Source organism: Lontra canadensis, unplaced genomic scaffold (assembly GCF_010015895.1).
Source record: "Lontra canadensis isolate GAN:19392208 unplaced genomic scaffold, GSC_riverotter_1.0 scaffold29, whole genome shotgun sequence".
NCBI classification, from domain to species: domain Eukaryota; kingdom Metazoa; phylum Chordata; class Mammalia; order Carnivora; family Mustelidae; genus Lontra; species Lontra canadensis.
In genome coordinates, this window is record NW_022631023.1 from 6,322,058 (window position 1) to 6,348,087 (window position 26,030).

At 49.0% G+C, this 26,030-nt stretch overlaps 1 protein-coding gene across 2 annotated transcripts; it reads right to left on the minus strand.

The window, feature by feature from the left end:
• Nucleotides 1-8,987: 8,987 nt before the first annotated feature.
• ETS2 (ETS proto-oncogene 2, transcription factor) lies at nt 8,988-25,354 on the minus strand. 2 transcript variants are annotated; one of them, XM_032865320.1, is made up of 10 exons: nt 25,112-25,354; nt 20,958-21,029; nt 18,389-18,500; nt 16,930-17,049; nt 16,412-16,612; nt 14,840-14,923; nt 13,567-13,788; nt 12,496-12,759; nt 10,359-10,477; nt 8,988-9,503 (listed from the first exon to the last, which is right to left on the minus strand). In XM_032865320.1, exons 2-10 carry the CDS (start codon nt 21,027-21,029, stop codon nt 9,288-9,290), a joined length of 1,410 nt encoding a protein of 469 aa, XP_032721211.1. In that variant the 5' UTR covers nt 25,112-25,354; the 3' UTR covers nt 8,988-9,287. The 2 variants fall into 2 exon arrangements, with proteins under 2 accessions (XP_032721211.1, XP_032721210.1); XM_032865319.1 differs by lacking the exon at nt 16,930-17,049 and having other exon boundaries at nt 25,112-25,216.
• Between the last annotated feature and the right edge of the window lie 676 nt (nt 25,355-26,030).

The window sequence follows — 26,030 nt, forward strand, 5'->3', positions numbered from 1 at the left end:
GGGCCTCCATGGCTGCGTCGGGCTCCACAGCTACGCCTCCGAGTGCCGGTGTCCTGGGGCCCCAAATGGCCACTCAGAACCCTGTGGAGGGTTCCATCTCTGTGGTCAACCTGTGCGTGGCAACCAGGGCAGAGCAGTTGGCGCGGGGGAGGGGAGGCCAGCCAGGTTCTAAGCAGGAGTTCCTCCTGACTTTGATGTCCAGGACCAAATTGTGTCAATCACAGAAGTCCTGGGCAGGTGGGAAGGGCTCATCCCCGCCTGGCTCAGGCCCTCTAGGCCCACCTGGCCGTCCAGCCAACCTAGGGGCTCGAGGCAGGGCCGGGTCCTTTTGCTCCGTGCCCACCAGACAAGTCAGGGCAGACAGAGTGTGAAGGCCTCCTTCCAGGCCAAGGCCCATTCTCCTGATCTGCACTTGCTTCTGCTGCAGCCTCTCTGGTCCTGTCTGCAAAGGTCCCAGGTTCTCCCTTCCTCTGAGGCTCCCTCCCTTATCTGTGTGGTCACTGTGGGCAGGCAGGTGACTGTGGGTCTGAGGCTGATTTTGTTCTCAAAGGTGTGAACTCAGAAACCAGGATTCCGATGCTAATACCTGGGGAGAAATCAGCAGGAATGGGCATGGTCTCAGAGTTTCTTGTACTCTGTGGAGCCAGCCTGTCCTTGTTCAATCCCAGGGTTGTTGCATGGGGGTGACTCTGTTACAGGGTGACCCAGTGACCTAGGCTGTTTTCCTCTTGTGTCCTTTTCTAAATCCAGTGTCCCCCAAGGCCAAGGAAGTTCCCTAATACAGGGCATTATCTTCAGAAATGGGTCTCTGGGGACGCTACCATTCATATTTTTTCTCAGTTTGCCACTTTTTATCTTTTTAAACGGCTTGTGGGTCTCCTGGCTCTCTATGGCCGAGGCAGGCCCTGAGCCTCCTTATCCATTCCTGGCAACTCTGCCGCTATGGACCCTGTACAGCCCCTTCCTCGGTGAGGACAAAGGGTGCAGTCAGGGAGGCTGGTCTGGTGTCCTGAAGTGTTCCTGGCTTAGGCTGCGTGGCCCTACGGATGGATGGAATAGATGCTCGGACCAGTCTTATTCGTGAGGGAAGTGGTGGTCCACAATCTGAAGTGACTGTTGCTTCCTTTTAATTTTTAACTGGACTTCATTTTTTAAAGCAATTTTTGGTTTGAAGTAAGATGTAAATGGAGTAGACAGAGAATTCACACACACCCCGAGCATCCCCCATGAGGACCCCCTGCTACCGACAACAGGTGTTAGTGCGGTGTATGTAGTGCTAGCGATGAACCGTAATGGTGTGTTATCAACTGCAGTCCATTGCTTATCCTGGGGTTTGTTCTCTGTTTTGTGCATTCTACGGTGTTCGACAGATGCTCGCCTTCATGCATGTTCCATCCCAGTGTCATACAGAAGAGTTGCACTACCCTGAAAACCTCCAGTGTTCCCCTACTCATTCCTCCTCCCTCCCCCTGAGCCCCTGTCACTTTCCTTGCTCTGTAGTTGGTCATGTCATACTGTGATCCCAGGTTTTTCTTTTTTTTAGTTAGTTTCAGTGTGGTCTTTTCTCCATCCCCATACTCTTAATCTGTGTCTTCACAGTGAAAGTGAATTTTTTGTAGACAACGTCTAGTGGAGTTGGTTCTTGATTTTTTTTTAATCCATTCAGACAGTCTCTGTCTTTTAAATCATAGATTTAGACCATTGACATTTAAAGTGATTATTGAGATATGTGGATTAATACCTATGCTATTTCTGTTTTCCCCTGTTGCTCTATTTCTTTTTGTTTTCTTTAAGACCTTTTTGGCATTCTGTATCTCAGTTGAGCCCTTTATAGGTTTCTGTTTTACCCCCTTTCTTAGAATCGTGCTTCTACAAATCTGTAGTAACCCATGTGAGTTAGAAGTGTACCTTTACAGCTGACCCAAGTCCATGTGCAAGACTGCTGTCCTCTGGGTCCACTTCTGTTGTTTTTAACTTCATTAGTGTTGGGGAATGTTAGGATTGACCTCTGTTCTTCCAGAACTCAAATATTGAAGTCCTAACCACTCCCCACCACAGTGCCTCAGAATGTGACTTTACTTATAAATAGAGTCTTGACAAAAGTAATCAAGTTAAAGGGAGGTCATTTGGACAGTCCTTAATCCTGTGTGACTATGTCCTTATAAAAGGGGCAGCATGGACATGGATGCATGGGGAGGGAAGGCAATATGAAAACAGAAATGGAAGAGGGCCATCTACAAGCCAGGGAGAATGGCCTGGAGCGGATTCTCCTTCAGAGTCCTCAGAAGAGACCAGTCTTGCCAACAAGGGACTTCTGCTCTCCAGAAGAGTGGGACAATAGACTGAAGTCCCTTGAGCCTCCCAGCCTGTGTAGTGTGACAGCCACCCCAAGAAGCCAATCCAGGTGGTGTGTGCTTGGGGAAGTGTGAGCATGCATGTATGTGTGCATAGTGTACACAAGTGAGTGTGTGTGTGTCTGTGGGAATGAGTGTGTGCAGTGTTTGTGTGTGAGCAGACATGTGTGTGTTTGTGCAAGGATGCATGTCAGTATAAGTGTGTGTGAACACCTGTGTTCTGAGGATCTTCTTATTCCCAACTGCAGGGCCATCTGCAGAGACATTTCAGTGAACTCGTGGACCTCCAAAGCCTGTGCCAGCACCCAGCAAGGCTGATTCCTTGTCGCCTGTTGTTGTGATGTTACTGCTGTTGCTCATGGTTATTGAATCGACTCCAGCCACAGACACAGGTGAAGCAACGAACATCTGGCCTTTGTGCTAGATGGAACTCACATGCCCTCACCATCTTTACTCCTGGACTCCTTCACTAACGTGGATCCTAGAAAGCAGAGATAATCTGGCTCTCTGTAATCTGTATCTTCCTAGTGGTTGACATTTAACAGCATCTTATGAATGAATGGTTGGGGGGGGAATGAATAAAAAAATGTATAATTGAAAGTTAACCATATTGTTGGAGCCACCATTGGGGGGGTGCTATGGGGTCCATCCATAGCTTGGGAAAGCAGAAGCCCAGGCTCATGCAAATTGGATCAAAAGTAGTCTGATTGCTCAGGATTTAAGAACTATAAACAGTGTGTTGTGTCTTTGAGGAGATGGGTTGGCTTCCTCCCTGGGGTAGGATGGTGAGGAGCACCTATAGCACTGCTAGTAATGACCTAGGACAGACGGAGCAAGACATGTGGCAGTATTGAGAGCCTGTCCAGCCCCTCAGTTGCGGTGGCCACTCTGGGTTCCAGCCCCTGGAGGCGTCCACCTCCCCCAAGCTGGAGTCCACAGGCATGATGGATCAGGGACCACTGCTGTGTCTGGAAGAAGTCCCTCTAGTTTCAACATAGGGCTTTAACCTCGCTGAGCCTCAGTTCCCACATCTGTAAAATGAACATAATGAAACCGACCTCCCAGAGTCCCAGGGAGATGATGGATGAAATTGAGACTTGCCAATGCTACTGTATTTCACAATTATTAATTATATGTTTGCACTGTGATGAAAAATAAAGTCTTCAGTAGACAATTTGGTGTGGGTTTTTTTTTTTTTTTTTTTGACAATTTGGTGTTTACGAGCAAATGGTGACAGTGCTTCTCATGGACTTGGACCATGGAGATGGACCATAGCCAATGCATGATACTCTTGCTTGAGACCTCATGCAAGACCTCATGCTCTGTGTACCATTTGACATCCCCAGCATCCCCAGGACATGTCATCCTCCAACCAACCCAGGCCACGGGCTCCCATGAATCAGCATTTCCATCTGGGTGTTGAGTCCTGGCTATCTACTTGTAGAGTATGAGGCCATAGACATGGAAACTGCTGGTGGGGGGTCAGATTTGGCAATCCTGGGCTATCTTGCCATCTGAACATGACTTTGGGAGGCCAGAATGGGGCAGTTACTCATAGTAGATGAAAAAAGGCAATGTCAATTCCAGTTGTGAAGGTGTCGTCACCAACTATGACCAAAAATGGTATTTCCGTTAATGTCAGATTTCAAGTAGAATCACATGTTCAAACCCTGCCCAGGAGTTTCAAAAGAATTACACAATAAGGGATTTCCCCCTTCACTGCTTCCAGCCTCACCCTTCTGTGGGGCGATTACAGAAAAGATAAATTAACATCTGGCCCAGATTATGGGATTCACGCATCTGCTCAAACTAAACTAGCTGCCTCCAGCTGCTGTGTGTATGAGGACTGGGTGTCCTTTGGGTAGGAGGCTCATGGATAATATAAAAATTCAAATCAAGGGCTGTGTACTCTGTTTAAAACAGAACAGGAGAAGGAACTAGAAGCTTGGGGGAGTCCCTGGGTAGGATTTATAATGACTTAAACAAAACACAGTGCAGTTATCACGGCAAAAGGACAACATTGAGAAATGGAAGGCCTATGTCTGAGCCCTGATTGAGGTAAGTGCCAGCTTTATCACTGAACTCTGTGCCTGGGTTTCTTCATATGAAAACAGAGATGATTTCCGGGCGCCGTGTTTTCTTCAGAGACCCCTGCTGGAATGCTTTGCTCATGACTTAAATGGAGTACCCCCCTCCCCGCCCGGTGCCAAGTCACTGACTTCTCGCCATCTTAAAAAATGAAAGATACATCCATCCATTGCCACCCAGTGACTCCACTTTCTGGAGGGGAAACTGAGGCACAGAGCGATGAAGTTACATGTCCAAGGTCACACAGCAGTGCATGACTGCTGGGTGAGAATGATAATTCAAGCTCAGGCCAAAGCACAATAAACGCTACAGCCAACTTGCTTGATTTTTCCAAAGAGGTGATGAAAAAAGTTACTACCCTCCGTGTCCCCCCTGTTCCTTGTCCACCTGCTCTGGCCCCACATCCTGCACGTCACACACCCAACAGAGCAGTTCCTTCAGGCTCCGAATCACTACTGCTCATGAGTGTCCACTATTTGGAGATCTGAGGTCCTCGGGGGCCCCTGCACGGGGGGAGAACCGGGACATGGTGTGGCCTAGGGACAATTTAAGTTTGCTTCTTCACCTCCATGTGGATGAGCTGGGAGATAGGCCACGTGCACCTCATCTCTTTATGACCTGTTTTTACTGTGTTAAGAAAAATTAGCTTTTAAAATATGGTGAAATATACTACATTACAAAAGATTTAGAACTGGAGTGACACATGGAAAAGGACAGACAGAGTGAAAGATGGGAGAGAAAGACTTTGAGAATATCTATCTCACCTGTGAGTGAACTTTTTCCTTATCATGTAAAACATTAGACAATTTTTTTTTTTTTTAATAAAACTGCTCCTCTTAACTGGCTATGGCAGGGTAAGATTGGAAGGATGGACACTGGCTCCAAGAGGAGAAAGGAAAATTCTCTTCACCCGACTCCTGGTCACCTTCATGCTTCCTGTTCCAGTCTGTGTTCTGGAATGAGCTGCTTGGCTTTCCAGAAGAGTTCTTAGAGTGAGGTCCATAGACAACTGTGGGGCTCTGGCACCCTTTCAGGGGATCCTCAATGTCACCTTTGCAAAAGCAAAGCAAAGGTGGGTAAAACTGCTGGGGCCTTAGCACTAAACTGTTGCAGCCATCGCTGTCTTCTTTACCATTGTGTACTCAGTGGGAAAAAAAAAATAACAGAATAAAAATCACAAAAATAACAACAAAAAAAGAGAACTCGATAAAAAAGTAAAAACTAATTTTTTTTCATAAGTGAATACACATCTTTTTAACTTCTAGGTAATCAGTGCTGCACATAAAGGACTGCTGCACACTAAGGTAGATGGGCTGTCCTGGGAAATGCTGTCCCACCTTTGTGTGAGTTGTGAGTTAAACTAATCACTTTGTCCGAGGACACCATTTTTACCTGCAAGAACAACAGACAAGTTATGTCTGTTGGGTATCTGACAGTTATGTCCTCAAAAGGAAATGAAATGAGTCTGTCACTTCAAAGAGGGCAACGTAAAGTGTTTGTTGCCATTGATAACATTTGAGCTTTCAAATGAGAATCTGAATTTTTTGAAAATTTACATCTGCTGCTGTGAGCTTGGTAGATTCCCAATACTTTTCGGGTAAAAGTTATGATGACAGCAACTAAGGTGATCATTTGACATTAGCTGTTGAAATGGGTCAACATTTTGAAGCAATATTTTCCAAATGACTAATGCATGATGTTAAAAAATCACACATAGGTGAAGGATCCATTCAAAGTGCAAGGCAGAGCAGTGGAATTTATTATAATCATAGGAAAGTTTGTTGATACGGTTTCACATTCTAACTGCAATGAACTTTGAAGAAACTTGCATTTGCCATGTTTGGTGTAGTATATGTCTCCCGAATGCTCCTTTGTTCGATTACATAGCTGTGTGAGGCCTGATCTCCTTCAAAATATATCACAAGACAAAATGTGGAAGAATATTCAAGATCCCAGCTCCCTTCTTTTAAACGAGACATCAAGGAAATCTGAAAACATGCAAAACAATGCCACACTCACTTTTTGGGAAAAAGTTATTTTCCACAAAAGCATTAATGTTATTTTAAAAAGTAATTGCATTTTAAAAGGTTTTCTAATTTCTAACACAGTGAACACTGGTGACCAGTGGTGTTCTGATAACTGTTTTAAGAACCAGCTCCCTGAGGGGGCTTGAAAGGAGCCCTAATTTGTAGTGTCTGCCAATTTTATGACAGAAACACTCTCATCTCGATCACATTGAAGATACCAATACGTCACTGTTGCAATTCACCAGCCCACAGGGAGGGGCTCCTGCACACCTCTGATGTAGCCCACCTGTTTGCTGGCATCATCACGAACTTTGAAATGTTTTGAGAACCCACATCCCAGGACTATCACCCTCACCTCCAGTAAATCAGATCGTCAGGCATCGCGGTGAAAGTCCCTGAGCCTCAAACCCTAATGGGTTCCTCACAGAAGCATCCAACAATTTCTTCTGTTACCTTTGCCAATTCCTTGGCAAAAACAAGACAACCGCACCTTTCTATTCTAATCCCTTCTTAAAAGCATTTTTTGATTTAAGGGAACACTTTCTGGGGGGGGGGGGTCCTTCAGGAAGAGCTTACAGCTGGGTTGCAGCTTGGTCATGATTTGCTGGGTGACTGCATGTGTAAAACCAGTTAAATGGAGATGGGAGTCTCAGCAGGCTGGAAACTGCGGGGTGGGGGGGGCCATGGGTCAGGGTTCACTGTCCTCACTCTGCCTCCCCTCCTCCCTCCCTGCTGGGGTGGGACAAAAGGACCCTTACAAGGAGGCATTTACATAAACAAAATACTTTATTATTTGAGAAAGGAAAGGCCAGATTACAAAATCTTTATCCTCAGGTCTGTGCATTACCACACCAAAGGGTTACCATGGGCTTTAGTTTCTGTAACTATTAGGCTGAATCACACGAAACTGCCAACTTTGTAGATAAAAAAAGTCAAATATTGGCAATTTCGTTTGGTTCAACCCCACATAAAACGAGCCGAAGGCTAAGATTCCCTTTGGCAGCCAGATGGTCCCCGTCACATGTCTGGGGATGTTATAAACAGATGTCTCAGTGATAAACATGTCCTGCTTGAGAAAAACGTCCTGTGCTTGGACACTGGACATGGTCTCCCGTGGGTGCTGGGACTGAGTCCTCCAGCCCCGGCGCTGGTCTGCCCAGCCAGCCCCACCACCCAGTCCCGCAGCCTCATCGCAGGGATGGACTCTTCCCTGGGGACGTCAGCCACAGCTCCCAGCGCTCCCTGAACAGCCCTGCACTGCGAGGGAAGCCCGTGCGGCTCTGAAATCACATTGGCTTGATCTGTTCCAAGCACCCTGGATGCAGGCCCACCCCAGGGGTCCTTTGAAACAACCACGACAGTCTCCATGGCGAGCAAAATGTTTTTCACATTGAATCTTCCGATGGATTCTCTTTCCCGTCTCGCTTGTCCTCTCTTCGCCTCTGGACATTCTGCACCCACGGAAACAGGAACACGGAGCTTGGGCACACTGAGCAGCAAGGAGCGGCACGGTGTCCAGCCAGCCCGGGCCTCGACAGCTTGAGGGAAAAGTCGTGTCCTGTTCACGACCAAGAGGCTTCCCGAAGATACCCCCTTCCTGTCCCCCACCTGCCCCGGGTTTCCGCTCCGGATGACATGTTTAACTTCCCATGGAGTGCAGACAAAAATAAAGCTTTCTTATAAATTACATTTTTTCCAGTGAGTTACTTGCAGTCAAAGTAGCTGCTACATAAATTCCTCCTGCTCTCTGAAAAAGGAGCCACATATTTCCAAAAATAGCATTCTTATTTTAATCATACAGGATAATTTGGGGTGCGGAGGTGGGGCAAAGGAAGGAAACGGCTGGTCAGGGAGGTTAGTTGTTGGGGAAACAGTTGAACTAAAAAATAAAATCAGTCTTGTGTATAAACGGATTTAAAGGCATGCACAGAAATGGAAAACAGATGCCATTTGTCAAGAAAAATACCGCTTTATAGCTTTTACATTACAATTAAGGAGAAAGCAGAGGCGGGATGGGCCTCCGGATAATAACATTAAGTTTTTATAAAAATTCCCAAATGTACAAAGTCTTGCCAGATAATCATCCAGGCAAAACCAAACAGAAACAGGGACTGACCCTCTTCAATGTCTACCTGTAGGCATGTTAAATGTAAATAATACACACTTTACAGCTCCTCCGTCCGCCTGCGCAGACCCCGGGCTCGTGGAACGCGGTGAGCACTCCTTGGAACCGCAGAGACACCGGGTGTCTGAGATCTTTCCAATACACGTACAGAAGTATTTTAAATTACAATATACAGTTCTCGTTAAATAGGACTCTGAGAAGATTTTGACAACAATTATTAGGATTACAGTCATATATACAAACTAACTTCTGAAATGGCACGGCTGTCTCCCTACACCCTCCGCCTCGCTGAACCAAAGAGACCGCTTCTGCCTTTGTGATTCCTGGCAGCCAAAGGCAAAAGAACATTTAAAAAAAAAAAAAGAAGAAGCCAAAATGCATGTGCCTGAGACACGCTCACTCCTTGGAGACTACCCCACGGCCTGCACGTCCCTATCACATGGCCTGCTCAGAGCCAGGACGGCTTCCCAGCACTTCTTTCTTGGCCACTCTGAGGTCAGAGCATCATACATAGCGCGTTCCCGTCAGTGGGCTTTACAAGTGAGAAACCACGCTGCTTTGGGTGAAAAGCCGTGGTTTCCAGTGAAATAAGGCCACTGCTTCTTGGGGACTCTCCTGGATGCGTCCAATCCCGCCTCTCAGGGTCACTGGAGCGGTGGGTCGGATGGCCGCACTCGCAGCCCCCCCGGGGCCTCAGTCCTCTGTGTCTGGCTGGACGCCCAGGATGGCGTGCAGCTCCTCGGGGGCGAAGCCCAGCAAGTTCTGCAGGTCGCACACGAAGCGGTACACGTAGCGCTTCCCCGACGTCTTGTGGATGATGTTCTTGTCGTAGTAATAGCGCAGCCCCCGGCTCAGCTTCTCATAGTTCATCTTGGGCTTGTTTTTCCTCTTTCCCCACCGGCGGGCCACCTGCAGCAGGCACAGGGGGGGAAAAGAGTTCAAATCTGCAATTCAGGAAAATGAATGACCTGCATCCAGCGAGGAGTCTCATGTCTGCTGCCCCCAGAGGACCTGAGCACTATAGAAGGGGCCCAAGGGTGTGGTGTGTCCCAGCACCTGCAGCGGCAGGGAGTCCCTCGATGCCTTTCTAAGGACGGAAGCAGGGCAGGTGGGAGAGTGAGGGTTCCCCGCCCACAGCACCGTCCCCTCTCGTCCCCTCCTGTGCAGCAAGGCTTCATGCCGGGGACAAGAATTCCCAACCAGGTGGGAAGTAGTGTCTCTCCCCTCCGAGCCCCACAGTCAACAGATGCTGGGTGGGGCTCTGAGCCCTGTGACATTCTGCGTTCTCTAAGGCTTCTGCTTCCCCAGGGGATCGGAGTGAGCCAGAGGCGAAAGCTTGCACTCTAAGGCTGCTTGAGATCACGGGCTTCTTTAACATTGTCCTGGAGGGTAGAGTATGGCATCTGCCCTTGGCCTTCCCCTCCAGGGTTTCCAAGTGCCTGAGCTGAGCGTGGCAGAAAGGCACCGGCCAGAGGACCAGCCCGGGCTGCTGGGAGCCTCACTCCCCACCAGTGGGAAAAGGCACATTCCTAAGGCATTTTCAGATGGTCAGGAGACAACCTCACTTAGCACCTGGGCCTTTTTATCAGATGAGAGAGCAACTCGCAGAAGCCTGCCCTGTGCCCACACACATACCCAGAGAATGCTAGAACTCATCTGCAGCGGGGAGCCCTTCCTTGGGCCCCGAGAACTGAATCTGTGAGCCCAGAGTGATGAAATCAGGGTTCAAAGCCCAGACACTGACTTCCCAAGCGCTGGCTGTACCTCGTCAGGGTCCGCGAGCTTGAACTCCCAGCCGTCCCCGGTCCAGCTGATGAATGGCTGGCAGGATTTGTCTGAGAGCAATTCCAGGAGAAACTGCCACAGCTGAATAGGTCCACTTCCTGGGGGAAAGGGGCGAGTTGTATGTTTTCATAGATTTGAAGTATGGCAAGGCTTTGGGCCTTTCTAATGGAACAGGCTGACGGAGGAACGGGAGCCCCTACTCTGGGCAGGGAGCCAACATGAAGGCACATCTCCCAAGCGTGGTGACAGGACGGACCGCTTTAATGGCATCAGGCTAGACACACATTCTGGGGTCTCACTTCCTCCCTCCCCCTCCTGAAAAAGTGGGCACTTCACGCCCTGGGTTGCTGAGTCGGGTCTTTCTGGAAGAAAATTCAGGGCCACCAACTCTTGACCTTAAAAGTCCTCATTCTGGGGGTGCCTGGCTGGCTCAGTGGGTAGAGCAGGGGACTGGCTGCGAGTTGGAGCCCCAAGCTGGGTGTAGAGATGATTTAAAAATGAAATCTTAAAAAAATAAAAAATTCCTCATCCTGTTTAATTGTTTCTTATGTAATAAGTTTCAGGGTTCCTTTCTAGAACCACCCAATGGGACCGGGGTGGGGGTGGCTGAAAGGGCATTTCACCACAGAAGGAGGCATGTCTCATGGAATCCCAGGCTACCGCCTTCCTGCCAAACGACGGCGGGTAAATTGCCTAATCCAAGACTTGGTTTACTCAACGCCACTTGGGCACCTGGGGTTGCCTCCACGGCCTCACTGGCTCTGGTGAGGTACACTTCGGTTTTCATATGCCTTTTCTGGATTGATATTTAGAACCGCCACCTTATGAAGAACTATTTTAAAGATGAGGAACAGTTCAGAGGCAGGTGCCCCGCCCGAGATCACACACCCATGGAACAGTCGTTCTTCAAGACCCAGTGGCCCTCAGCAATGAGGCTGTAAAGAACCAAGGACGGGAGTTCTGGAACCAGGCACAACCAGGTTACCCATGTGACCATGAAGAGCTGTCGGCCTCTGAGCCAACTGTCCAATGGGTCCAACAGGGTAACGCCCACCCCTGCTGGGCTGCTCCAAGGACAGGCAACTATATATGCCTAGTTAACTGCACAGAGCTGACAGTCAACAAATGGTAACCAATATTCAAATGAAAAACAGCAAGGGGTGCCTGGATGGCTCAGTCGGTTGAGCATCTGGGTCTTGATTTTGGCTCAGGTCACGAGCTCAGGGTCGTGAGGTCAAGCCGTGTTGTGATCCGTGCTCAGTGGGGAGTCTGCTCTGGATTCTCTCTCTCCCTGTCCCTGGCCCCCTCCCCACCACGTGCTTGCATAGGCGTCCACGATCCTCTTTCTCAATAAATAAATAAATAAATAAATAAATAAATAAATAAATTTAAAACCTTAAAAAAAAAAGAAGAAAGACAGTCACACCATGGCTGTTTATTTTCTTACCAACCCCATTCCTGTGGGTGTTTGGGATGACAAAAAAGAAAAAAGTGGCTGCTTCTGTACTGAATATTTTAAGTAGGCATTTTTTAATCCAGTGGCTCCATATGGTCAAAATAGGAAAAAAACACATTTAAAGACCCATGAAGCAATGAAAAAAAAAACTTGGTGTTTTTGCTAAAGTACTGGAAATATTTGATTCTAAAAACAGCTCTAATATTTGTCCTTTGCCTAAAATAGCTCTTGCCCAAATCTTAAAAATGAAATGGATTTTAGAAGCAAGCAAAGGTAAACAGTCCCCGTGATGTTTGAGGCTGGCTCTGCTGTCCCTCCCTGGGCCAGTTTACATTCTTTGGGATTTGTGGAGTGGGTGAGCCAGAGCTGAGGCCTCCATGGGCCCGGGCCCCCCATGCCTGCTCCTCTCCAGGCTGGCTGAGCACATCCCAGGGGAGAGGGCAGCCTGTGGGCTCCCATCCATGCCACTGTGCACGACGATTCGTGCGAGCTCGACCTTTTTAGGATTCAGGGGTACAGCCTGGCTGATTTAGGATGACAGCCACGCACCAAGTGTGGGCCGTAGCTACAATGTGCTCGGACCAGAGACAGCCTGGAGGAACACGGCGTTGGGGCAGGGCCTCGGGGAGGGCACGGGGAAAGCCGGCGTGACGCACTCACCCGTGAAGCCAGCCAGCACTGCCGCGGGTATAACCGGTTTGCCCTGCTCCACCGGGTCGCTCCTCTCCTGGATGTAGTCCTTGAAGGACATGGTCGGCTTACTGAGGCACAGGGACTGGCTGCAGTCATCCTCGAAGCTCTCGAAGGACGGCACGCGCTGCACGTCAAGCAGCGACGACTGGCTGTTCCAGGACTGCAGCAGGGAGTCAGAGCTCTCGAAGCTGTCTGTGCCGTTCTCGGGGGAGTCGTGGTCCCGGGGCTTCCCTGGCAAACACAGCCGGGCACAAACGCTGACTCTCCACAACAGCAAATCGACTGGTGCTGCTGAGCGATGGGGGACAGGGGGTGGGCGCATGGGTCCCACAGGCTGGTCTGGGGCTGCAGCAACCCCACTACGCCTACAGCCCGCTGGTGCAGAGTCCCGGACTTCTCGCCAGGCACTCACTCCTTACGACAAATGCCCTATACAATGACAACCTCCACCCACAGCAGCATGGTGGGGCCGGGGGGAGCACGTCCTCATGGGATGGAGTATTATACAGCAATGAAAAGAGCAACCGTGTGCCCCATCCAACAGCATGGCTGGGTCTCAGACACACGAGGAGCAAAAGACCAACACGAAAGAAAACGTAACGCAAGGATTCCGTTTCTATGAAGCTCAAGGACAGGAAAAACGGATCTATGAGGACAAAAGTCAAGACAGTGGTTTCCTCCTGGTGTGGGGAAACTGTGGACTGTGGGAATGTCATGTTCCTGTACCTTCTCCCAAAATATCCCACCACAGTAGGGGGGGGGGATCCCGCTGCAACAGCAGGGGCCCTGTCTCATTCACTCAGTCCCTGCAGCGCCCAGCCCAGAGCCTAAAACACAGCAGGAGTCCACGCATGAGAGCAAATCTGTCCCCTGCGGGGACAGCGCGGGACAGCTGCTCAGGACGCAGAGGAGCGTCTGACCTCCTCCAACGGCTGAACACAGGCTGCACTGCTTAAGGAGCTCCTGTCTCTGTTCTACTGTGGCTCCTGGCAGCAACCCACCCCCCTGGCTGACAGAGCTCTCGGGAGCCTGACTTACTGGCACCGCCGGCGAGCAGGTTCAAGTTGCCGCTCGGGAAGTCCTGACCGACGGGGCAGTAGTTGACGCTGACAGTGCTGAGTCGAGACTTAGGGAGCATCTGAAACTCCTGCTCGGAACCGAGCATGCTGGGCGCTGAGGAGGACGGACACACGTCCAGGAGGCCACCTTTGGGATAGTTCTGGGTCTGCACGCCATACACTGCCTGCTCCATGCCGAAGCCTGGGATAGAACAGTCGGATGGCAGAGCTATGAGGCAGGAGTGACGGGGTCATCAGAGACCCTCCGCGCCCTTGAACCAAATCAAATGCACCCAGTTCTGCACGCTCTAACTCTCTCAGAAACCGCACGGGCTTTGGCAGGTGGCTTTCCCATCAGCTCCTCTTCTCAAGCCGTTCCCACTCTCGGCCGATAAGCCCTTTGCCCAAACGCCTGCTGCCTCTGGACCACGATGCAACACCCTCGACGTGAGCACTTCTACAGCTCTAGGTTATCAAATGCTTTCATGCGACTCTCGGGGTGGCGCAGGTCACTGGCTCTTTCCACTTCCGAGGGCAATAAGGCTCAGAGAGACGAGCGATTTGCCAGCCAGTATGTGACTTGTAAGGAACATCCCCTCCCTCTGCTGGCTAGGGTCCCCCGCTCCAGTCCTGTAACCTACACTCATCAGTGTCACTGATCAGAAGGAAAGACCCGAATTCCAGGACACTTCTTTAAACTCCAAAGATCAGAGCAAACTCAGACTTGCTTTCTACACGCCTCCTGTGCCTGGACCCCAACTTATTACGCTAGCTCAGCCCACAGCTCATCTGCTCATTCCTTCCACTCCGGGCTCTCTGAACTGCCTCGGACGGCACTGGCCAATGTATAACACAGCCATGTAGGCAATGTTACATCTTCTAGAAGCCACAAAAGCAAATTAAAAAGAAACAGGTGAAATTACTTGTAATATTTTACCTGTCCCTGTATTACCAATTATCATCTTAACATGTAATCAGTATCTTAAAATTGATTAAGGAGGCATTTTACGTTCTTTGTTTCATTAAGCTTATATTCTTACCACATGTGTCCACGTGGACCAGCCACGTTTCAAGTGTTCAGTGGCTCAACATCCACATGTGGTCGCCCGATGGGACCGCGCAGGCTGAGACTGGCCTTTGGACCTTCCGCAAATTTATTTTTATTTTATTGATTTATTTTGCGGGGGTGGGAGTCCCAATTTAATAGAAAAACTTAACACCAAGGTCTTCAGGGCAGAACTGATTGGACTCACCTAGTGAATTGCTATTAATCCAATGAGGGACTGAGTTGAGGTGTGAATCTTCTTCATACTGATCTTCTGTCTTTTCTTGGTTTTCTGGAAAACAGCATTGCAAATCGAGGTTAAAACTATGCAAGAAAGAATGTTGATTTCTAAACTACTGCTATATGGTTATTTTAGGATAATTAAATGCATTTATGTTTCATATTTAAGCTGACGGGATTTGGTGTCACTTGGTCTTTTTCAAAAACTAGAGATGGCAACACACTTTCTAATATCCGGAGTAAGTTTTCCAGAATGAATGCTATCATTGGCCAAGTGAAATGTTCTGCTGCATAATTTTAAATATCTACACTGTGATTTTAATTCATCTGTGCCAACAACAGACAGTTAAATATTTATGAAGTGCCACGTGTCCCAGGGGCTGGGAATACAGTGGGTTAGTAAAGCGGACCCAGCTCCTGCCCACTTGAGGTTAGGGGTCGTGGCTTCAAACCCCACGTTTCTCCAGGGTGAGATGAGCTCGGCAGAGAGGCCAGCAGTGCTGTGGGGCCCTGAAGGTGCCACGGTGCACCGGGACCTTGAAAAGGAAAAGGTTAGTATTCTTGGTGTGTGCTTACTTCCTACAAACACACTGAACCATGCATACCCACAAATCCAGACCCTCAGACTTACAGCCCGAGTGATGGCAAAACAGGCCCAAACTGCCAGTGAACAGATCTACCAGAAACTTGTCCAATCAGACTTGTTCAAATTCAGGGGGAATTTGGGGGTCTCCAAACATAAGTGTCCTTGGCCCCCAGAAGCCACAGCCAGGAGAGGGTGGCTAAATCCTAAGGTCTTTTAAAGATTTTGAGTCTGTAAACAGTGTTGAAACCCAGTGTTTGAAACCAAGTGAACGAGGACTATTGCTCTGAACTCGACCAAAGAACTAGTTTTCCCATATTTTTAACCTAACCCCTCACTATAGCTTTTTTTCCTCTCCTTTTTAACTAGATATATTTTTAATACTGCTGTCAACACTCTTGTAAGCTTAACCAAAATTTTCTATATGATGAATTCTTTTGTTCAATGGTAGTCTGTGTAATGTCAGTATATAAATATGCATCAATTATGTCTGCCTGTGTTTAAATACATAAAACCAGAAGAAATTCTTGCTGCTGGATTCCATTTGGTCTTAGGAAAATTCATGGTCAAATTCACAGAGTTTGTCTGAATAAAGGCTCCCTTTCATTGAGTCTGACTTTCTTCTTTGGGTTCCATAAGGTGAGCCACGAAACACGGGACTTGCTGGGCTCCCATATCTGAGGCAACACGTATGCCCCTGATGCAAGCCATCGGATCACTGTCAACAAGGTAGTGAGTAAGGTTATTGCCTGGTGGCTATCCTTGATGCCAGACACACACAGATTAAAAAACCTATAATCGCTGTCACACATTTGACTCACTTGGTGGCATTCTCAGGCGATCTTGCTCCACACAATTGGAAACCCCAACCGTACGACTGCGGAGCACGGATCCCCCATCTCCCTTCCCCGCCACGGCTCTCCCCAACAGCGAGGCGCCTGGTTCCTCGGTGGGTACCTTTGATCATTTGCTCCAGATGCTCCCAGAGAATGTCGCCCACGAAATCGGGAGCCAGCTCCAGAAAGCGCTCCTTGCCCAGGTTGCACAACACCTGGCCATTCATGCCGAACCTCTGGAAATTGACATTGACCAGGCTGAACTCATTGGTGGCCCAGAGAAGCCACTGGCACACTTGCTGCTCGGTCCACAGCCAGGGGTCTGCCGGGGAGGGAAGCAAAGACGGAACACAGGGAAAAAACAGAGTTACTCCCGATCTATCACAAAGTCCAGATGCGTTCCAAAGACTGGCCAAAGAAGTAAGACACCCAGGGGAATTCTAAGACCCTGACAACAGTGCTGGATTAAGTGTTCAGTCAACAGGGTCCAACTAAAAACCAGCTCAGGTTAACCACATCCTTGCCACCCTGCAAGATGCTCCAAGCAAGGATGGAAGAAAAAGTCGTCTCAGGCAACCGCGGTCCGATTTGTTGTTCTCCTACAACACGGACTCAGGGAAACACCTGGAGAGCACTTACTCTTTGGGATGCCCAGGCGGCGCTGCTCCTTCTTGAAGCCACTGAAGGTAGCTTTTAAGGCTTGACTCATGACAGCCTTGCTGCACGGGGTTAACAGAGGCAATTCACAGTTGGAAGAGTCTAGAAAGAAAACCCAGGGGGACATTAGGACCTTAAGCAGGCAAGACTGGAGAGAGAATTTAGGGGAGAAATCTTTGTTTTCAGGAAGGAACAATTCCAATTGCAAACCTTGATGGCATTCTTTTTTTTTTTTTTTTTTTTTAAAGATTTTATTTATTTATTTGACAGAGAAAGCGGTCACAAGTAGGCAGAGAGGCAGGCAGGGAGAGGGGAAAGCAGGTTCCCTGCTGAGCAGAGAGCATGATGCGGGGCTCGATCCCAGGACCCTGAGATCATGACCTGAGCTGAAGGCAGAGGCCTAACCCACTGAGCCACCCAGATGCCCTGTTGATGGCACTCTTTAAAAGAGTATAAATATTAACAAAAATTGGGGGATGGGGCAGCAGAAGTTGAGAAAGTATTATACATCTCATAACAACACTTATTAAAAAAAACTGAAATAGAACTTAAGCTTTATTTTATTTTGCAAATTATTTTGCAGAACATCATTAAAAAACCAATTACCCTTCGTTGAAATTTCTATCTAAATCTCTTTGATAATTTTTGGACACTGAAGGAAAGTAATGGTTTTGGTCAAAAGTTTCAAGAGAGGCAAATGTGCAGTGTAACACTGCTTCCATTAAAGTAAGCAGCAGGCAAAGGGACTTTCTAGCACCTGTAAAGTCAGCACACCTGCAATTTTTAATGAAAATCTCCTCTGGATTCGCTCAGCAGTTTCAAGAATGATCAATGGCCGGCTCGGGATGGCAGGCTTATGCAAGCCTATGTTTTTTAATTAATTTTCTAGGTTATATTTTCTAGCACCTACTTCACAGGACAAAGTAATGTCTGGAATGTTTCCAACTAATAACCCTATCACAGTAATTGCATAGGCATTATCTGACTGCTATCCCTTTAGAAAATCATAAACAACAACATTAAGAACTACAGAAGTAAATGCAGACCGGCACGTATAATTTTGCTGCCCCAGGACTCTGGGGTGGGGGATGATCAAACCTAATGGTGAGACCCCAGAATGAGAAACTGGAGGGCACTTTCATGGTCTGCTTTGCAGGTGCCCCGGGGACAAGGGGCTTGGGTCTGCGAGAGGGATGAGAACATCCCATCCCTGGAAATCTCAGGGCCCTGCTGCAGTCTGGAGTGTCTGGCAGTGGATGACATCGGTACCCTCATGCTCATGAAGGAGGAAAACCGTCTTTTCCCAGGTCCACAGTCACCATCTGACTTTTCAAACCCGAAACTGAAGACACCAACCTTTGTCGCTTACCAGTGGTCATGTTTTTAGTAACTCAACTATGGGAAATCATGCATGATTGGTCAAGTCTGAGTAACAAATTACCATGAGAAATGGAATCCAAGCCTGTTGGCACCTCTTGGAGTGTTTGCTCTTCACTGAGAGAGGGGAAAACGGCAAACAGGGACCCATCAAAAGTGTCAAAAGCTGGCTGGCGCTGCAAAACAGACAGAGAAAGAGACCGAAATTGATATTTAAACTTACTTAATTACCTGTTTGAAAAGTGGTCCACGGTCATCTTCCCGATACACCCTGATGAAACTGGCAATTAAAAAGCCATAAAAGGAAATGACCAGTCAATGGTCCAAGCAGACTTCTTTCAAAGTGATGGAAAGGATTCTGTTTAACTCTGGATCATTGCATCGACTTCACGGAGTCAAAATGACTGGGAATTTCCTTTTAATGGTCTAACTAATTTCAGTGAGTAAACTAAGTAAACAAACCTAAAAATAATGGGATTTTAGAAGAACAGTGCTAGGTGGAACTTAGAGACCAGCTGGTCCAAACACCTGGGCCCTCTGTCCCATCAGGGGTAAACTGAGTCACACGCTTCACAGGACAGTTTTAGCTCAGTTACTGCAGTTAAAGCGAAAGCAGATGACTGAATGAAACTTGGAAAACAAACAGTAAGCTAAACTATTTGTGGAAGCATTTATTTTTATGTTTAACTGTGAAACGCTTTAATTGAAACTAGATTTTTCCCCCCTTATCAATTCCAATGGTTCAGAAGATAGTAATACATATGAAAACATTCCTCACAAAGGTTTAATTTTATAAATGTAGACATTTTGAAAAGACCCTTGCCCCACATCATCAACTAAGGGGAAAGATTTCCAAAGGAAAAGAGGTTTCAAGTTAAATTCTCTATAGCTTAGGGGGAGGAAGAGGACAGAGACACAGAAAAAGATACTGTGTGTTGATCTCTGATAATTCGTCTAACATTTATGAAAGAGATAGCCTTTAGTGTAAGACCGGTTGATAAGTAACAGAGAAGAGTCTTGATTCATCACTGCCTGACTTGCTGAGGAACAACGTAAAAGATGGTTATATTTTTCCAGCATAAACTGGAAAGCCCATGTTATGTGTAACACAATGACCCATCTGTTGAGTCATCAATTAAAAAAATGTGCAACACATTTACAAATAAAATTGGTTTGTGTGCTTTCTTCTTAGAAATGCAGAACAATGCATGACGCATTACGTAAGAAGGCAGGCAGGAGTTGGGACTCTGCTGAAAACACTCAAGGCAATGATGTCCCAATGATGTTGGAGGCCAGCCCCCCAAAGTCCAGGACAACAATGTCCAACTGCCAAAACCTTAAGGGGAGAACCGATCACGTTCGAAATCCGTACCTAGACATATGAACTACTTCAGGGCTAATTTTGGTGAAATAGCCCATCAGTTTTTAAAATTCCCACTAGCCTTTCCCCGGGTGACCAAGAAATGCCTCTCCTTTCCTTGCTGGAAGTTCTTTTTTTTAAAATCAGGAAGCCAAAAGACAATACAAATTCGCACTGAGTATTTCAACACCTCAATTTCAGCAATAACTTTCTTCTTCAAACCCAGAAATCACATGGGCATCATTGAAGCCTTTTTAACTTATAGAAGAATATTTCTTCCCAGGGGTATGGTTACAAACTTCATAGTGCAATTTCTCATATGGTTTCTGCCACACTGAAAACAGCTGACCAAATCAAACCAGAGAACTGGCTGGGTTGAAGTTTCATGACCTTCAACCATACATGACCTTCACCATACAGCCTCTGTACCCATTTTTGGCTCTTTGGGCTCTCCCAGACAAATAACCTGCTAAGGATTCACAGCAGAAAATCCAACATGACAGAGATACATCACTCCACAGGCTTGGAGGAAGCGAGTCTAAAAATTGCAGCCCTGAAACGTGTCTACTACACCACGCTAAGAAAACAATCCAATCTCGCTGTCATGTTTGGAGAAGGCAAAGGGGAAATGATCAGTTTGTGCTACTTGAGAACGTTCCCCAAAGGAACTGAGATAGCAGCTACATGAAATTTGGTTATTATGCACTGGAAAAAGCTCCTTCATTGTTCATCTGTGTTTTGGTTTACGCCAACAGGCAACGCTGTTCTCTGTAGCAGGGAGGACAGGGTACCTGCGGCCCCACGGGCACCGGCCCTTCTGAAGGGAAGAAGCCCCCCAGCGGGGCTGGTCATCCACCACTCAGCTCTTTCCTTTCCAGTTCTTCTACAGCCAGCCCATCGCCCCGGGAAAACTCACTGGGGAACTGAATAGCAGTGGAGACAGCTTCTCCAAGAGCTCTGTCCTACTGAGAACCATAGGATTTTTCACCTGCCAGGAATCTCAGGAATAAACCACAAAAGCCTCCCCATCTGCAAATTAAATGGTTTCATATCTTGGAAGACAAGTAGAACAAGCATCAGGAGACCCATTTTATAGACTAGAAAACTGAGGCCCAGAGAGCTTAAGCAAACAATCCGGAGTCACACAGCCCATAAATTAAAAGGCTAGGGCAAGAAGGAGTCTTCTAGAACCCAGCATGTGTCTTTTTTTCTCCTAGAGATTCAGTTCTCCAATGTTTTCTAAGAGGTTTTAAATGAAGACTTGCTCACTTACCTTGAGTGTCCCTCTGTAACTGTTAGACACAGGGGCTACCTGGTCCATGTTCTTGATTCCAAAGTCATTCATCTTGAAGAAAAGGAAAAGACATAAAGAAAGAGTTATGGGGGCAACAAATCACGCACATTTCTAATGAGTCTTTACTGGCTTCATCAACCCTAATTCTGGGGGAGTCTGTCAAGGTCTACAGCAAGACAGGTCATTCAAACCTGAATGCCAGTTCTTACGTAAAAAGCCCTTTTCACAAACGGTAGGCTATTTGAGTAATTAAATAATAACGCTGATTCTCTCCAGAATTCCACTTAGAGATAAAGCACACAGATAAAGTCACTTTCTGGCTGGCGGGTCAGGGCCTCCCAAGGGAACCTGGCTGGGGGAGCTAGGCCAGGAGGACCTCGTCTTCCCATGATGGGAGCGGGGTGTGCTGCTTTTCACTACCATGTCCACGGTCGGCTCAGGGTGCAGGACACCCTCAGGGAGAGAGGGGTGCCAGGCAGGCACAGGCCACTCCCATCTGCTGTGGGCAGGGGGAGGGGAAAGCAGTCAGCTCAACCCAGGAAGCCCTGGAGGACCCAGATCCAGGTCAGCACGCTGGAAAGAGCTTCCTAGGGCCCACCCCCTCCCCGCTGAGGAAGAACTCCCCATAAGGACAGAGCAGGTTCCCAGAGCCACTGCTCCAGGCCAAACCTCCCATGTTGTCCCAGACCCTCCCGTGGGGACTACACCAACTCCAAATAGGTCTTCTCTGTGTGTTGCTCAGCTGCTCATTTCTCCAAGGGCAAGTAATGCTGGTCATGGATGGAGCAGTCTTTACTTGCTTCTGCAAGACAGACCCGCGGTGACCCATGCGGCACTAACCAGCCACTTGCAGCCACCAAGCACTTGGCACCGGGCTAGGATGGGCCGAGATGAGCTCCGCATGTAAAATACACAAGATTTCAAAGCCTTGGTAGGAAAAAGTAAAGTTTCTCAGTCATGACTTTGTATTTACTACACGTTTATGTAATATACCAATGTATCCGGTTAATTGAGATATGCTGAAATTAACTCCACTTACTTTCCTAACATTGAATGTGGCTGTTAGGAAACTTCTAGTTTTTATGTGGCTTGCAACTGGGCACCACTGGAGACCAAAAACTGAACTTGGAGCCCTAACATAGGACGGGCCGGTTCAGTTCTACATTAATAAGTAAGAAAGGTACCAAGATAATGCCACCAGAGTGGTATATAAAAATACAGAGAGACTGAAACTAAAACTCCTTTTTGAAGAAGCTGGGCTAGCATGAATGACAGTAACCTTTACCCCATGGGGCATGCCTTACCACCCCCCCATCCTGGCTTTCCAGCTTTGGAACCAAAGGTCTATAGGCAGCTTTACAGGGTCCCCCTAATTGTCTTCCCCCATAATCTCCCCTGGGCACTGCCACCTGTTACAACCAGGAACTCTGAGTAATTAAAATATTGTGCAATTGATACGGCTTACTGGAGGTGGCGAGTAGGACATTTCCCTGTGACTACTTCAAGTTTGTACTTTGTCTTCTCTTTATGATCAACATTATGGCTCAACCAGACCTCCCAACTACTATACACACACACACATACATACACACAGACACCCGCGGCTAGAAAGGCAACGTGGGAGGGGAGTCTAGGCCGCAGAGCAGGCCAAGAGGCACTGGTGAAACCCTCAGAGTACAAGCAATTATCATGGTGACCTGTGAAGGCTGGACTAAATTAATAATAAATTATTCATCAATAAATTAATCAATAAATTAATCATCCTATGGGGCAAGAGGGGAGCAGAGGAAGGAATCTGTTCTGGATCCAAAGTGGCCACGTTGGCTCAGAATCTCTTAGTGGGTCATGTCATCCACGTGTACTCAGGAATCAATATGTACTACTAATGACCCCCGATTGGACAGGATCCTACTGACAACAGCTAAGCCCATGCTGGGCGACCACACATTCCCCCTTCACTGAATCTTCCTGGCATTTCTCAGAGATGGATGTTGTCAACATTTTACAGTGATGTTGCATCTTACAGGGCAAGGGAGACCCAGAGACCTCTGATGACTTGCCCAGGATCACACAGCTACTGCAGGGCTAACTAAGGGGGCACAGGGCAGATCAGTCCCGGCGGACCTCCTCTGTGAGAAGGTAACTGGGATGACGAGGCATGGGCCTTCTTCCAGCACATCACGAAGGAGTGAAGAGCACATGCAAATATTATTAGACCCCGGCAGAGCTCACCACTATTTCCCATGGAACATGGCCCTTAAGTCTGAGCTTCAGGAACTAAATCCTATTACCTGTTGATTAAATAAACAAATCTCAGACAGAAGACCCACATGAAAACACACCTTAACTGTTACCAGTGATCCCTTCTGAGCCCACTAGGCCAGCTCTTTTTCTAAGTCTGGTTTGCAGACAACTTGGTGACTTTAGTGTACATTTTCTCAGCCTCACAGAGGTGGACAGAGAATTGGTATGGAAGGCAATGGGTCAAGTCCACCTGATTTTTGGGTACAAATACCAGGAGCAAAAGCAGTCTACCACTCCCACATAAAGAGCTCTAATTACTAGCTACAGAATACAATTCTTTTGTTGTCCAGCTTTTAATCTGTTTTGTAAAAACCATGGGGAATCAAAGTGTCCCTCCACTGGTTTCAGGCAGACACATAACGAGGGAAATTGAAGTTCACTTATTTTAACGAGGGAAATTGAAGTTCACTTATTTCACTCCACAAGGCTTGTTAAGAGGGCAAGTTCCTCTGCCCAAATCAATTTCAAATTTAGGGCAAGGTGGTGTTGCCCTACTGATTGCTGCTTTTGAACAAAAAAAGAAAACCGGGCAGAAATGTGTGAGCTGAGAAGAGTGAAATTTTAAAACAAAGAGCCTAACAAAAGTACCCTTTCTGGAAGGACTGATACTTTACCAGAGGGATCAGGGCACAGGTTAGTATCTAGGTAAATCAGAAAAACAAAACCAAAAACAAACCCATTTGCCACTTTGCAAGGTTAGTTTGCTCTTTCTTTCAAAAGTTATCGGTTTGGAGAGAGGAATGACTAACGCCAGAAATGAGTGACTATTTCCCTGCAGGGCCCACAGTGTAACATTTACTGTACTGTGATATTACTCAGAATTTTAATAAACCTTAACTTGGAGATTTATCTCCCTGATTGGTGGAGCTTTGGACAGGCAGATAGCGCACGGGCGCTTGCATTGTCCAAGACGAACATAACCTCTTACTGGTGAATTAAAATAAATTACCTCTATCTCCAAAGGGCTCACTTCTTTACTTTCTAAATAAGTAGCTCGTCACTACCAGTTTAAGCTACCCTGAAACTGAATACAGGCCAAAATTTAAATCTCCTGTGCTTAAAAGAGAGAGATAGAAACAAAATCCAAAACAAAACCAAAAACCCCACATTTCTAAGTATGAATTCGAAATCCTTTAAGAACGCGAAAATAAAGGCAGCCGCGCGCACCCACACCCGCGTTTCCCACGGGCTCCCACGCTCGCCTCGCGGCGCCGAGGGCCCCGATCGAGAAGTCCCGGGGCGCCCGTGGGGGTCTCCCCTCCTGGAGCCTCCCTCTTCCGCCGCCCCTGGCCGGGCCCCGGAGTGGCCGAGCAGGTGAGCCGGGACGCGGCACGTTTGCGGGGAGCTGCAGCCTCCAGGTGTTGTAGGCGCCGGGCGCCCCCGATCCCACCGGGCCCGGAGCGCTCGGGTAAGCCACCCGCAGAGAAATCAGCGAAACCCGCAGCGAAATCAGCCCGCGGGGCGCCCTCTGGAAGAAGCCCCCCAACACACCCGCATTTCCTTTTAAAAACAAAAGCAAGTGAAACAGGCGGGCGCGCCCTGCCCGGCCGCTCGGCTAGCCGCTGCCACGGCCCAAGTTCGCAGCCCGCCCGGCGCCTCACCGCCGGGCCCACCGGCGTCCGGCCCGGGCCCCCCTCCCCGAGCCGCCCCCGAGCCGCCCCGGCACCGGGAGCGAGCCCGGAGCCGGGGAAGAGTCGCCGCCCCGCCGCGACCCCGGCTGCGCTTCGCGAGCCGGACCTCTGGGTTACCCACGTCCCCCACCCGGGGTCTGGGTCCCCAGGAGAGGACCCCCGGCCCTCCCGGCCGCCCGCCCCGGGCCCCGCTCTTACCGCGCCGCTTCGGGCAGGGCCGGCGGCGGCTCCGGGCCCGGCTCCGCGGTGCGCGGCGGACGCTGACCAGGACGAGGGCGGCGGGGCGGGGGTCCGGGCCGCGGGTGCGGGCACCTGGGCGGTGGGCCGGGAGCCGGGACGCTGGCCGGGCGCAGGCAGGCGGCTCCAGGAGCTCGAGGATGGGCCGCGCCGCGCTCTGCGCCGCCACCGAAGGAAGTAACCGGCCAGTCCCCTTCGCGGCGCGCTCTTCAGAGCAGGGGGAGGAGGGAGGAGGGAGAAAAGACGACAGAGGGGAGGGGAGGAGGGGAAAGGGGGAGGGGAAAGAGAGGAGGGGAGAAGATGGGAGGAGGAGAGAGAGGAGGGGTGGAGGAGGGGAGGAGAAGGAGGAAAGGGGGAGGAGGGAGGAGGAGAAGCGAGGGGCGGAGGAGGGGCGGCGAGAGGTGAGAGGAGTGGAGGGGAGGGAGAGAGCCGAGAAGGGGTGGAAGAGGGAGGAAGGGGGAGGGAGAGAGCAGAGGAGGGGGAGGAGGGGGAGGAGGGAGGGGAGCGGAGGAGAAGGAGGGGCGGAGAGGGAGGGCAGAGAGGAGGGGTGAGGAGTAGAGGGAGGGGAGCGGGGGCGGAGCCGGCTCCTTCCGGCCGGGACCTTGCTCCGCGCCCGCTGTCACCTGGCTCCGTCCCTCGCCTGCTGTTCTGGGACCGCGGTGCGCGGGGAACAGCAGGCCCGGCGCCCCGAGCGGGTGGGAGCCGGGGGAGGTCAGACGGAGAGTCTCTCCTGGGAGGACTCGGTTTCCCCCACCCTTGTCCTGAGGGGTGGTGGCACCGAGTGGCCGCGGGGCTTGGGTAATAAGGGGCTCACACCGGCCCCATCTCTGAATCTCCTTTTGGCCTTACGATTTCTCATCGTTCTATCACGAAATGCGTC

What these genes read in the sequence shown, in the direction of transcription:
- ETS2 (XM_032865320.1), bottom strand. Translation starts at nt 21,029, where the DNA reads ATGAATGACTTTGGAATCAAGAACATGGACCAGGTAGCCCCTGTGTCT. An exon ending in TCTGGAGCAAATGATCAAAG is followed by an intron (nt 14,924 to 16,411) that starts GTACCCACCGAG and finishes GCTGTTTTCCAG; the next exon opens with AAAACCAAGAAAAGACAGAA. An exon ending in CCTGCTCGCCGGCGGTGCCA is followed by an intron (nt 12,760 to 13,566) that starts GTAAGTCAGGCT and finishes TGTGTTTGCCAG; the next exon opens with GGAAGCCCCGGGACCACGAC.